A 14,087-nucleotide genomic window follows, 5' to 3' on the forward strand; every position below is an offset into this window, starting at 1 on the left:
AATGTTGTAATAAATAGATCCTAATTGTTTGCAATTCTTTCTTCCTTCTGTTAGATTGATGTAAAAGATTTGTCTCTCTCACACACGCGCACACCTGCCAAGTGAAATTGAAAATGAATTATAATATAAAATTGAAACACTAAATTGTTGTCACGAGATTTAAAAGAACTTCAGTTTTCTAGCTGTGCTTGATATAAAGCCTAATGAAAAAATAACAAACCAATGAAATAAAAAAACTATTTGGTATTGTTATTTTGTAACTAATTAAAGCTTCCAATAACTTTTTCTTAAATTTTTACTGATGATAAGAGTAAGAATAAGAAGCCGAAAAATTGACTCAATATGGTAGTATCAAATGTAGCACTATGTTGAAACGTGGAATCTTGGATCTTCCCCTTAAGAGATGTTCGTGAAACTAGCTTTCTTTTATCTTCCTTTAGCTTTTTTTTTTGCTAAGAATTACATTTCCGAAGAGTGTCTCACCCATAGAGTTCCGCCATAATTTTCAATTGCGCAAATTAACATTTTCGTTCTACGCGTCTCCGTGAAACGTAATAAATAAGGGGGCCAAGTGAGTAGTAAATATAAATCAGGAGTGATTGGATGTAACCGGGGGTGTTATGTGTCCCCAGTGTCCCGTGTGCGGGATCGTCCGCGGGTCTTCTACGACTAAGAGAGAGAGAAAGAGAGAAAGAGAGAAGGAGAGAGTGAAATACACATCCCGCAAACGTAGGTGAAACGATCGTGAAACGATGAACCATCTTCGTATAGCGATGGGGCCAAGCTGTCCAATTTCTTCTTTCACAATTTTTAAACAATTTTAATATATCGAGATCATTTACTCTAAAAGAAAATCTATGAAATGTTTCGGCAATGAAAAAAATCTGTTGATTCGCCGAACTTTGAATAATTATTCTAATCTGAACTGAATATCGATTTATATTAGATAAAATAATTTGATTAATCAACTATTAATCAATTATTAGAGATCATTAGTGATTTAAAAAAATCGTGATAAGCTTTTCCGTAGCAAGGTATGTACATATACATATATCGAAATAGGATTTCGCCAATTGTTTCGATTTAATTGATTTCGCCATTTATCGATACCAAAGAAATGTATTTTACATTTAAAAAATCTATTTTTGTCATAATTACTTTAACCGTTTTAAGTAAAACGGATTTCATTGTTTATATACATATATATAATTTTGATTACAATAAGTTGGCTTATATGTGATAGGTGATATTTCGCGTTATCTTAATTTTAAAGTATATCTGTCCGTATATCTGCACAGCAATTGATCTGGTGCGAATGCATCGATTCCATCGCTACTCTTATCTTATCCACCTACTTTACCCTCACTATCGCAGACGACCATGATCGACGTACTCGACCGGCGTCGACGTGTCTCGATACTTCGGGGTATTCCGCAGACGTAGACGAGCAATGCACCGTCGGCAGAGCCACGTTTCTCACGCCGCGCCGCCACTTTCTTTTAATTTCCTCCCTAACATTTATATCCATCACTAGAAAATTAACCCTTTATAATTTAAAGTGAATCGAATAGTGAATCGTATGTAACTGCTACCGTGCATATGATGTAGTATCCAAATTGATAACAAGGCTGAGACGTCTCGAATTTATTATAGCGAAGGGATTAGATTATTCAAGGGTATAAAATATAACTGGATGAGGTTCTACTCTTGATTCAATCTCTCTCTCTCTCTCTTTCTCTCTCTCTCTCTCTCTCTCTCTTTGCAGAAATTTTTCAGATAAATGAAAATAAATTTCTCTTTTTTGAAAATGTAATCGAATTTAATTGTTATAAGTTTTTGCAACTTTTTAACATGAAACATTTAAATAACTGTGCCTTAAATTAAATTTCCATTTAAACAAAGTTTGTTTTATAAGTTAAACAAAAAACATAGTTTTGTGTATCCGCTCTGCAATTTGTAAAAGCTTTTTATTTTCAAACAAACAGGTCAGAAACTATCAACGTTTACTTTCCTTACTTTCGTCAAGGAAAAATCCAAATCGAAGTTCGGCAATCTATTTTAAAATCACCCTGCATATTAACGATTCGCACGACAATATCTGATGCTATATCAAGTGAGTCAGTTCGGTTTTCGGCAGGCCGCATGACACGAATATTCCAGCGGCGAATATCCACGAATAATCTTTTTCGAGCACCGCACACGTATACACACACGCTCACACGCACACACCACCTCACTTTTTTCCTCGCTCGTACACAGGTGCGTACTCGTGGAGAGGCACAGGTGTAGGCCGGATATCGATTATGCAATCTTGTGGCCAAGCGGGGAGCCGTGGCACGTATACGCCGTAATGCACGGCTGCGAGCGTCCCTTCACCCCTCCGGCGAGCCATCCCCGCGCGCATAAAATAGTTCAAACCCGCCTCGTGAAGCACTTCTGACGTTAATTGTCGCCTTACTACCGCCGCGTCGCGCACGTACAATCGCTTGTCACGACGCTACACATATGTCGCGTTTCAGATTTTGATGAGAGACGCGGTGGTCTCGTCACCATCTATCAAGATTTCTTCAGAAAATTAGCCTAATTGAGCGAGAATCTTTTCTATTCGATTTATTTAAAAAGAAATAATAATAAGCGGCAATAATAATATTTAGTATTTCTCATCTGTGTTATCATCAGAAAATGAATTTCATGTTAAAATGCATTTTAGTAAAATATAAAACGTGTCCTAAAATTTGTACCTTCAATGACTTTGATTTGACACTTTTCTAGATAGAATAAAAAATGTCTATTTAAAAAGGAACTTACAAACAATTAACATATGATTATTTATTATAAATGGTATAATGGTTCTGAAGATGTTAAATAAAATCATGCATTTATTATTAAGACAGTATAAATTTAATGGTAATTGTGGAACAAAAATATAAATCAACCTACACGTTAAATTCTGTCGAAAGATTAATATTTTTCATATGAATAAAAATACACAATTAAAGATGCAAACATAACTAAAGTTTGGTGATTTTGCGACGTGCAACATACTACTCCGATAGGAAAAGAGCTTTTACTTTCAATGGTTAATTGATAATGACATGCCGAATATAGAGGACCAATCGATAATCGCTACTAGCTGCGGCTCTTCGCGCGATGTTTATCGCCTGTCGTTGCCTTTTCCGTGCAATTTCCAAGAGAAATTGGTAGCGTGCAATTACCCATTCAGTCGTGCAAATCCAATGTTTCTTTAAACATGTACTTAAAATAAAATGTTATTTGAAAAGTTTAATACCTTATTCTTTCAAATAAATCGCTATAAAACATATTTTTGTTTTAGAATATGAAGAACTAAAGTTTCCAAGTCTAATAACTTTAATTGTTTTTCGTATTTGCTATTAGTGTTATTAGCAGAGACTAAATATCTAAATTATTTTGGTATTAATACGGATATACAGTAACCTATATTGTTGTGATACCGGTACATCCATTGATTCAATAGTAATTTTCTATAGATAATAATGCTGGTATCAAAATAATGATATTAATAATGATATTAATATTACCGTTATTAATTTTCATCTCGATTTTCTACATATTTTTATTTTCATAATATAAAGGGAGAAAGGGGGAAGAGACTGAGAAAAGATTAGTATAAAAATTAGAAGAAAAATATTATATTATGTGATTTTACATATTGCTACCATATATTAGTCAAATTAAATTTTAGTTTCCTCTTTTTTTCATTAATAATAATGCTTTTATATTATTTTAAACTGCAGATTAATCACTTGAAGCGTAGTTTCAACGTAGGTTGCCTTAGATGAATCGAATTTTATTAGTAACTCACGTTCTCTCACTAGTAATTGAATTGCTAACCTGGTGAATAAAGTTAGTACGAGTCTCATATATGTTGGATTTGGTCAGCGTGAAATCGTATTGATAAAGTTTAACTCAAGAGAACTAAACTAAGAAACTTAATATAAGTCAAAATGGATATTAAAGGAATAACCTAATTTTGTTTACGAAAAAGTACACATTGGAATAGAACTTAAATCATTTTCAACGTATTAGATAATGTATATAACTGTATAGACAGGAACGCTTGGCTCTATAATTTGGGTCTATAATGTTAAACTGTTTTGCGTATATATTTGTTTTCTAAAATTAATTTTTTTCATTAGATTGTAATTTTATCATGCTCATGAGATTTTTTCTTATTAAAAGATCAGTAAGATAAAATATCAATATACAAACAGAAATAAGTGAATATATGAATAAATAGGAAAACTGAAAACTAAATTAAAGAATTTTTTCTAATAAATTACATAAATTTATGTGATAGCCTATATAATTTATTAAAGAATTTTGTACATAATTTAATAAATTACATATAAAAATACATTTACATTCTTTTCTATCTTCCGATAAAATAGAATTGTATAATGAAACTTTCTCGAACGTATTATCATCTTTTTGTACAATGTTAAAAAAAATTAGGTCGTTATAAAGCGGGCATCGCTCACCTGCCACCGCGACATGGTCGCGCAATGAATAATACATATATGCAGCATCCAAATGTTTGATATCAAAGTTCGACTGCATTGCGGCGAGAGGCGAAAATTAAAAGATTAATGACGTGTAAAAAGAGTAGCTGCGTTTATTAAGCCGGATCGTTAATATGCCACCCGGATGAAAGGTTCGTCAACCAGAAAACATGCAAAGTAACGTCCAACGAAGCGTGAATAATTACCATCAAGCCGATGAATACGTAATGGGTCCCTGTATTAATTATCATAGATAATTAACACCGTAGGTGAAAACCACGCCTGATGCTCATAGACAATTAATAGCGATAGACAATTAACGATCGACCTTCATCGATACCTTCTTTTAACCGCGAACATCCGCGCTCATATGCGCTTGCGCGGCATCAAAATAAATGTACACTCGAATGACCAGTAATCACCGATCGATCGTTACCGTTTCGTCAGCGAATCGTTTATAAAAATGTTTGTGATATTCGAAAATAATCTCATTCCAAATTTCTTTCTTTTAATTACTCTCAAGATAATATTAGCTGCTTTAACATTCGTATAAATTTTGAAGATCATAACGTATTTATATTCATCATCGAGCATTTTAAGCTGATCTTAAGGTATACGACAGCTGTGAAAAATAATGCATCTGATCGTTGTTATTTATATAAAAATAAAAAATTTGCCGATAAAGTCTAACGTCTTTTCTTATTGTTAGACAAATAAATTAAATCGCCGATTTAAGGCGATCCTTTTGCAACGTGTTATTATTATTTAAAAAAATGCAGATTTTTAATAGTATCGATATTCCCTATTCTATCCCACTCGACTAATTATAGAATGTGAAGGAATGTACCAAAAGTGTTTTGTGTGTGGGTGTTTCCGATTCGCGGGATCACAACTCTCGATCACAGTATTAGTCATGTCCGATCCGTACTTAGAAAATCGTATCCAGAAGAAAAAGGCGATAAAGCATTAGTATGCGAGTGAAATGGGAAAGGTAGGAGGGGAGGTGATGAAGGGGTGATGGTATAAGTACGCTGGGATGCGTTCCGTGCGGAGCCACCTCTCGCGCGTTATCGGGAGAACTGAACAGAAAAATCAAAGGAAGGGGCGATTACATCGGATTCGCGTTACCGGGCGTAACAGTACGGCTGTAATCTCATCTAGGCACTCAGCTCGTAGCGACGGTTTTTATCCTATTACGTCACATGAATAAACTAAAGACTGCGGAGCCCGCGATGTAGCCCAGGGAACGCATCGCGCCGACGGGGGAGGAAACTCGACGCTTCGGTCGTTCGATATGGTTTTGGTTTCGACCTCGGTAGTCGGAGAAGTCTGCCGAGGGATCGGAAAAGTGAAGGACAAGAAGGACAAGGGAGATGAGAGCGTGGCTGAAGGAATGGGTAGAGAAGAGAACGTGCAGGCTCAACTGTGATTGTTTCCGCTTAGATATCTGCTAGTTTCACAGGCTTTATGAGTATTACCGTAAAATAGGATGAGTTGAATCGATGAGATGGATAGAATCAAAACTTCTTTTTCTTTTCTTTCTCGTTTCAATTGCAATAGCAAAAACGGCATGATAAAATCGCTCTAATGTAAATATAAATGTAAAATTTGTTATATTTATTTCCTTTTTTTTAATGTAAGTTACATAATTTGCAATGTTAAGTTGTAAAGAAATTATTATATATTTTTGCATAACTTGTGAAATAGTGATATCTCGAATTCGAATGCCAAGATTGATTCACTTTGCAATGCTAAACATTTGAAAAACATGCAATTTCAATAAACTTCCTGCTGCCCACAGAAGAACAATTTGCAATTGAAAGAAAAGTAAAAGACAATAGAAAGATTTTGATTTTGAAATAACGATCGCGCGTAAAGCGTGTATTGTCAAAGACCGAGCTCTCATTTTACATAAGCTTTTATTTCTCTCTAGGATTGTGCCAATTTTCAACATTAAAAATAGTGACGAATAGCTTTCATGTCTCTATCTTATTAAATTTATGAAGACTAACAGCGTAAGGTAAAGTTAGCGGCATATTCACAACTAAGTAAACTCGCCGTGGGGGTCGTAAGACATTAAAATAATCGATATCCGCTCAGATCCTAGACTTTACTCGAGCGGTTTAATCCTCGTCTTTATAATATCACAAATTTCTCCTTTCATTTATTTTAAATATTCTTACGTAGAGGGGCTTTATCGACACGTTTAGATTCCTCTCTCGCTGATGGCTCGATACCTTTGGACAACGCAACTTCTGTACGATTCGTTTAACGATATTTTGTTCGACCTTGATAGAAAAACATATCGCTCGATATCTACGTGCATACTCTAAATGCAGCGCTTCGGCAAACCGTGGAATATGATTTAAATGAAACCTTGAGACGTTTAATTTTAACTGCATCGCGAATCGAAAGTTATTTTTATTGAGCGCTTCTCGCCGGACACGAATTCTATCGCTACGGATATTTCCCCGACCAATTTCACTTTTGCATCGACCGAAGCTGCATTTCTACGACAGCTCGGTAATGCAATTTAGCGCGATCAGATCGCTGCTCGAGTGATTGTTTTATATTCACAATGGTGATTCGGCGCAAATAATAGTTTAAATTCAATTATGATAGTCAGTTGTTAGATGGGCCTAATTGGAGACAAGCTTATCAGAAGAGGATTGACATAATTCTTTGAATTTGTCGATATATGAGATAAAGAAGAAATTATACAAGCGGAAATTAAGCTTGTTTCAAGTTTGTAAATCGAAAAATGATTTACATATTATGTGTTGCTTTTTTCCATACAATCAGGTTTCTCTTCATTACTTGTTAGACATAAGTGATGCCAATGTAAGTCAATTACTGAGTTAATTAGTTTTCTTTGGTAAAATTATCAATATAGCCACATCAGAGTTTTTTTTTCAAAATTCTTCTTAAAACGAAATGCAATCGTATTAATATCGATAAACGAAATACTTATTTATGATTTCTTAATTAGGTTCGACTCAACGTTTTTTTTTTAAATTCTATTTAAAATGGTTTTATATATAGAGAACAAACGAAATGTGTTAGACTACTATTATCTCCGTACAGACAATTACGTATCAGTATTTTCTGATAAATATTGAAGTATTTTCGATAAAAATATTCTATTTTTTTTTAACTAGTTTAGCATGCTATGAAGGAAATATCTTTCATGATTATTTAATTATTCTGGACATTTATAAATCGCCCACAATCCTTTATCCGTCAAATTGTTTTAATTATTATAAAAAAACTCAAAAAAACCAATCGAATATATTTCAGATCTAAAAGTAGAGTCATTTGCCCCCAATAAAGATAATCTTTTTTAAAATAAATATTGGAGAATTTTTGAAATCTTATCCATAGTATAGATATGTTTTTCAAAATCCATTCATATAATTCTTAATAAAGATACGCTAATCGCGATGAAAATTTCTTAAAATATTACTTAAATTAGATGCTATTATGTTAAATTATTTTAACTATTATCAAAATATAAATTTTTAATAATGGTTGACTTTTAATAGTTTTGTATTATTTTGAGTTATATGTGATAACAGTGTTTATTATACGGTAAAATAAAATTACTATTGTTAGCACAAACTATTCAATAAATAGTAACTTTAAAGTGCCATTGTCACTTTTCTTCGTACCTACTACTCAAAAATTTATTTTTAAATATAAATTCTCTGAATATTGTACATTTACAATGTCACTAGTAGTAACAAGATATAACTTATCCATTCTCGCGAAGAATTTCACTGAATATCTGTTTCATTAGCTAAATGCAATTCTGAAGAAATGGATCCAAACTTTTCCAGAAAGGCGATGATTTATAAATATAGATGCAACTTGGGAGAAATATTGATCTTTCCATGAATATATAAAAAGAAACATGAGTTTATACGTATTCTTGATATTTCCCGCAGTTATATTTATAGATATATTCGCACTAAAATTGAGTGTGTCTACATGTCAGCAATAAGTATGAGAAATATGAGTATACAGCATGCCGACGCGGTCAAGTGTCGGGCAATGAAAACGAATGAAGAGAAATTTCAACGACATGCCTCGCCACCCTCTTTAAATGCTCCGTAGTGTCGTATTCTTACGTTTATTCAGTTCACCGTTTCAAACGCATTTTAAATAACCGAAAACAAATTGCATATCAGCCGTACAATAACACGTGTAATATATTGCATGCGCGGTAAATAATACAATGTAATTGAATGTAATCACGAATACGTTCAAATATTTCAAATGTGTTAAGCAAGTTAAATCTAAAATGTATGTTATACATTGTACGCGGTGTAGTAATCTTTTGTTAGATTAATAAACAAATTATCTATTCAAATTTTTTATGAAAGAGAATTGACTTCTTTTAGAATATCTTTCTGATTCTTTGACTATATTAACGAATTTGTGATATTTTCAACTTTTAAAGAATGAGACAAATTATATTTTTAATTCGTCTAAATATGTTATAACTTGATATTATTATAAGTTAATTCGTGGAATAATTCAATTCCGTTAACTTTTATAGTCGGTATTATTTAAATATCTATTTTCACCGGATAATTGAATATATGTATCGGTAAGAGTAAGAAAAAGCAGTTTCAGCTTTCTTTACAAATCTTGTTGCGGCGTTGTTCAAAATTTTGGAGACATCTAATCGACAATACGTACTCTCTTAAAATAAAATCTTGATTTGATTTACTGATCTGCTCATCGAAGCAAGAGACACAATCGATGAACGAAGCTAAATCTCATCCATTACTAAACACATTAGAATATTCATGGAACGTTTTATGTAATGCGATTACTAAGAAACTTAAGATTGATTCAAGAAATATCCGATAAGTATCCTATTATTTTGTTCCTATTATTTTTTGATTTGTATCCTATTATTTTATTCACTATTTGTATCATTCAGGATGCTCCGATATGACAATCGCGATAAATTAATGCGCTGACTTGTAATTTTTAATATGTTATTTTTATTTAACATTTGTTGTGCTACATAAATACAAACAGATTTTTCTATTAGAACTGTCTCTACTCAGTTACATACATTCCGGTCTCTTCTAGTACAATACGTATAAATATGTACAAAAGAATAAGAAATATATAACTCGTTTAAAAAAAGGAACGACCCATCAGTATTGTGAATACTAATTCGTTTATCGTTGCATCGCGTTTACGTCGCAGATAACGTCGCGACCCGAGATAAATTGTGAAGATTCTCGCGAAGAATTTCACAATAATCCTCGAAACAGTCGAAACTATCGGGCGGGATATGTGTATAAGGTTCGACGAAAATCACAAGTAGGGAACAAGTAGTTTCACTCACCGTAGAGTTCGGCATACATCGTCTCGGCGGCGGCGGCATCGGATCCGGCGCGGCGCGATAAGGCGGCGGCGAGTATCTCCCCGAGGGGAAGCACCCCGGGGCGGTGATCGGTGCCCCGTGGAGTCCCTTGCTCCCCATCATCTTGTCCGGCGAGTACATCATTCTGCGTGCCGCTAAGCCTGTCCCGGCTTAAGGGTCCGCGGCTGGTTCCCGAATCGGCACCCTCAGACGGAACGACAAGCGTGACACCAGCAGCGACGGCTGCGCTTCTTGGTTCCAAGACGCATTCGCATCTGTGTGACCAAAGTGTCTGGATATCGAAACGATTTCAAAGAGAGTTGTTTGCACCGTTCACGTTTTCACCGTGCGATATGTGCCGAGCGAAGTCGAGCCACGTCCAGTGAAGAGAACGCACCGATATGATAATCCGTTAAGAGATCTCGGCACCTGTACGATGCACCCACTTATCGTTGGTCTCGGCCGAGAGATCAGTCTACCTGTACAGCGACGGAGAACGTTGGAGACCGGCGGTTCCGCATCTCGATCGTCAGTTTAGATTGGACACCGATGGAACAACGTTCGCATAACTGCACAGTCAACGAAGAAGCACCCGTGTGTGTCACCGATGACAAGCAACGATCACCAACGATCGCGTATTCGCGAGCACCTTTCTTTCCGCGAACTAAGATCGATTGCACCGCTACCAGACACTTCACTCGACGTTCACCAGGTTCCACCCTACGGCTTAACGTTCCCGCCAAAGGAGGGCCGGGGAAACCGATCGAGAGACGATCCACGATCCGAGCGATAAAGTCACCAGATTCTTCGTGTCCCACGAGACTCCCGGGGTGACACCGGCGGAGGGAAAGGGACGAAGCACCGGCTCGTCACTGCCATATACAAGGGTTAAAGGTTACGCGCAGGGCAGGACGCGGACTCTTGTCCCGAAGCTCTGCACTTTTTGGCGCTGACTGGCCAGCGAGGAGCGCTTCGCGGATGAACTCTTCCAGGGGGATGGCAGGAGCGCTGTCCGTGTACGTGGGGTTGCTGGTGGGGTTGCAGCGGGGGTTGGTGGTCCTGGACGATGCGGCAGCGTGGCGCTTGCCCACGACGAGAGGGTTCGCGCTCGTGTACGGGAGGGAGAGCAAAGGGGGTGAGCTCGGCATCAGCCAGCAGAACGGAGAGCTTCGCCGAACGGGGGCGGAGCCTCGCGCGGTTACGCTTGCGCCCCTAATCTCATGCACGTCGGCCATCTTTGCCCTTGCTTTCAGGCCTCGCATGGGTGTCGCTAACCGCGACCACCCGTTTGTCCATCCTTCCCCGTGTGTGTTCGTCTCTGCGCGAGTGTGTGTGCGTCTCGCATCCCTTTACCCTTCCACGTCTACGCTTTGCCCACCACCGCCGCCGCCACCGCCGTCGCCACCACCACCGCCGCCGCCGCCGCCGCCGCCGCCGCCGCCGTCGCCGCTTGCGCTCGATCCTCTTTACACCCTCTCTCTATATTTCTAGTTGAACCAAGTCCATCTTTCTCTCTTTTGCCTTCTCTATCTTCCCACCGGTACATCTCTGTAACCTCTTCCGGCGCGTCTTTCTCCTCCATAGCGAATATCAGCTATCTTATCTCTCTCTTTCTTTCGCGTGCGCGCGCGCTCGCTCGATCATACACAAATGTCATAAGCCGCGTTATCGTTACGTTTTGGCAATATATAAATATTCGCACATGTTTATTATAATCTTTATCTTGTTGGCGTGATAAATCCTCTTTCTTACTTTTATCGTTTACATACATGTAAACATGTAATTCGTAGGCACGTAGGTACGCGCGCTTTCTTTTTCCCATCTCGTTCAATCTGTCTCTCCACCGCTCGCTGCACACCTTTCCTTCATTGGAAAAGTCGTCGGGGTGAACTTCATCCCCAAGTAAGTCTCACCGTCGCGCGCGCGTCAGTACGAAAACGGATGGCGTTTTTTTTTCTTATATCTACACATCACATCGAACTTTCGTTGGCTCAAGCGAAACTCGCTGTCACGACGCTTTTGACATATTAGTAAAATCATATCTGGTTCTATATACATTACATGTATATTGTATGCGCTACTTTGTATTTTTCTTCTTAAGAAGACACGCTCGAATCTGACGTTACTGCCGTTCGAGATGAGCGATAGGCGAAATCGGTGCTCCTATATACCGCGGGGAAATCACGTATATGAAATCCGTTTTAAATCCCCCATATAGCAGTACCAGCGACTGATAAAACAATCGAAATTCATTAATCCGTATTGTTGTAACATTTATATCGTTATCAAAAATTGGTCTCGATATTCTTTGTACCGTAGCAAGCTGCGCGATACACGTGTATCCCGTGTTTTCCCGCATTAAACCTTTACGAGAGTATACCGAACGCAGAAATTGCGCATGTAAAATATGTTTTAAATGTTCACGACGAAATGTCGAAATAACTGAAATTCATTAATCTGCGTTAATATTACATTTATATCAAATTAATCAGAGTATATTTCTTAATACCACAGAGCAAGTGCAACGCACATGCACAGTTCTCAAATTAAACGCTTATTTGCTCCGTCCATAATAACATTGCATGCAATTTTCATTTAAAATGTATAAATTTTAACATCAGGCAGTTACACATAACGCTGATTACGCTGTATAAATGTGGATTAATGTTTTTTGAACTTCATTTAAACTCATTCACTTTATTTTATTATCTTTATTTATTTTATGATCTTTATTTATTTTCCAAATATATCTAGTTTAGCAAATGGAAACTATGGGCGCTCAATAAATTTCTATCTAATGTCTCACAAATGTAAGATCACCGGTAGAATTTTTATTTTTATGCCACGTTTACAATGACAAAGTGGCACTAAAGAAAACGAAATACGCGCGACAACGCGCAAAATATGAATTATGTTAAAAATAGGTATCTTATGCAGTTGGCATTATAATTATACATCCCGCTCATTTCTCGTTCCGTCCCTTGAAATACTCAAGTCACGCAAAAGCATTAAAAGCTATCATTAAAACAGCCTTGAAGCACATGTGTAGTCAAAACTGTAATTAAAGCGACGAAAGGGTACGACAGTAAGGGGAACGCCATTTGTTGTATTCTATATTTTAACGCTATTTTTTAGCACTTGAACACGTTCACTCTTAAATCCATGTAGGACAGTAATCACGGAGAATAGCGATTGTACGATATATATGAGTATATGTGCGATACGAAAATAATAACATCTAGAAAAAAGATATATGAAACGATATATTTAGTTAGTCTATACCACTCACTAGATAATATTTTCAAACATTTGTCTCAGTATTAAGGCAATGATTTTAATGACCATGTATACGTTGAAATTTGGGCAAGCAAATCTTCGCAGTAAGTGCAGACTTGTGCGAGCTATTTTATAGTAAATTTTTAACGTGCCGCGAACCCTTCGTCCAAGACCCCTCTGTTAGTCCCGCAAGGTTTCGGGATTTCGGTCGATCGAATAAACGAATATATATATATATATATATATATATATATATATATATATATATATATATAAAGCTGTTCCCTGCTGCATATGATCTTGCCAATGAAACTGACCCGTAAAAAGATTGATTTCTTTTTTTATGCATATATAATATCCTATCCTCTTATATTTATTTAATATCCCTGATTGTCGTGGATAGAAAAATCGTAATGATGGTTTGTTACGTGAGTTTTTTTATATGACAGTTCTCTTACGAACATCAGGGTCGCAGTCTATATTTGTAAGGCGGCGCTTCACAAGCCGCGAACCGCGCGGTAAACAGTTTATTCGGTCGGTGAGTAATATCGGTTATTTACCCCTTGCACCCCATGATCAATCGTCCCTCGCATCGGAAGTCGGAAGTTGAAAGACGGAACCAGACGAGGAAAGCGCTACTATACCCCATAGATCGTCACGACGACGCATCGGGACGATCTCCGGTACAAGGGAAAAAAAAGAAGAAAACGAGCGGATCAGTAAGAGACGGAACGGACCGTTGGAATACGTAGGACGTAGATGAGAGAATCGTCGGGAGCGGCAGGGGGTAGGTAGGGACAGGGCGGAGGGACACTGTGCGAGTTTGGCGGCAGTCGTTTTCCGAGGGATGGTTGGGCGGAAGGTTCCCGCGGGGCCTGTGTTATCGC

General features: G+C 37.1%; 1 protein-coding gene across 2 annotated transcripts in view; it reads right to left on the reverse strand.

Moving 5' to 3' along the window:
* Nucleotides 1-10,935, reverse strand: part of Acj6 (abnormal chemosensory protein 6) — a 51,510-nt gene extending 40,575 nt beyond the window's left edge. For both annotated transcript variants that reach the window (XM_071706413.1, XM_071706412.1), the window contains exon 1: nt 9,907-10,935. In XM_071706413.1, the coding sequence (XP_071562514.1) occupies nt 9,907-10,068 (162 nt within the window). In that variant the 5' untranslated portion in view covers nt 10,069-10,935. The remainder of the gene's footprint in view (nt 1-9,906) is intronic.
* Between the last annotated feature and the right edge of the window lie 3,152 nt (nt 10,936-14,087).

Source organism: Temnothorax nylanderi, unplaced genomic scaffold, assembly GCF_030848795.1.
Source record: "Temnothorax nylanderi isolate EJ_2023f unplaced genomic scaffold, tnyl_v1.0 TNYL_tig0052_pilon, whole genome shotgun sequence".
Lineage (NCBI taxonomy): Eukaryota > Metazoa > Arthropoda > Insecta > Hymenoptera > Formicidae > Temnothorax > Temnothorax nylanderi.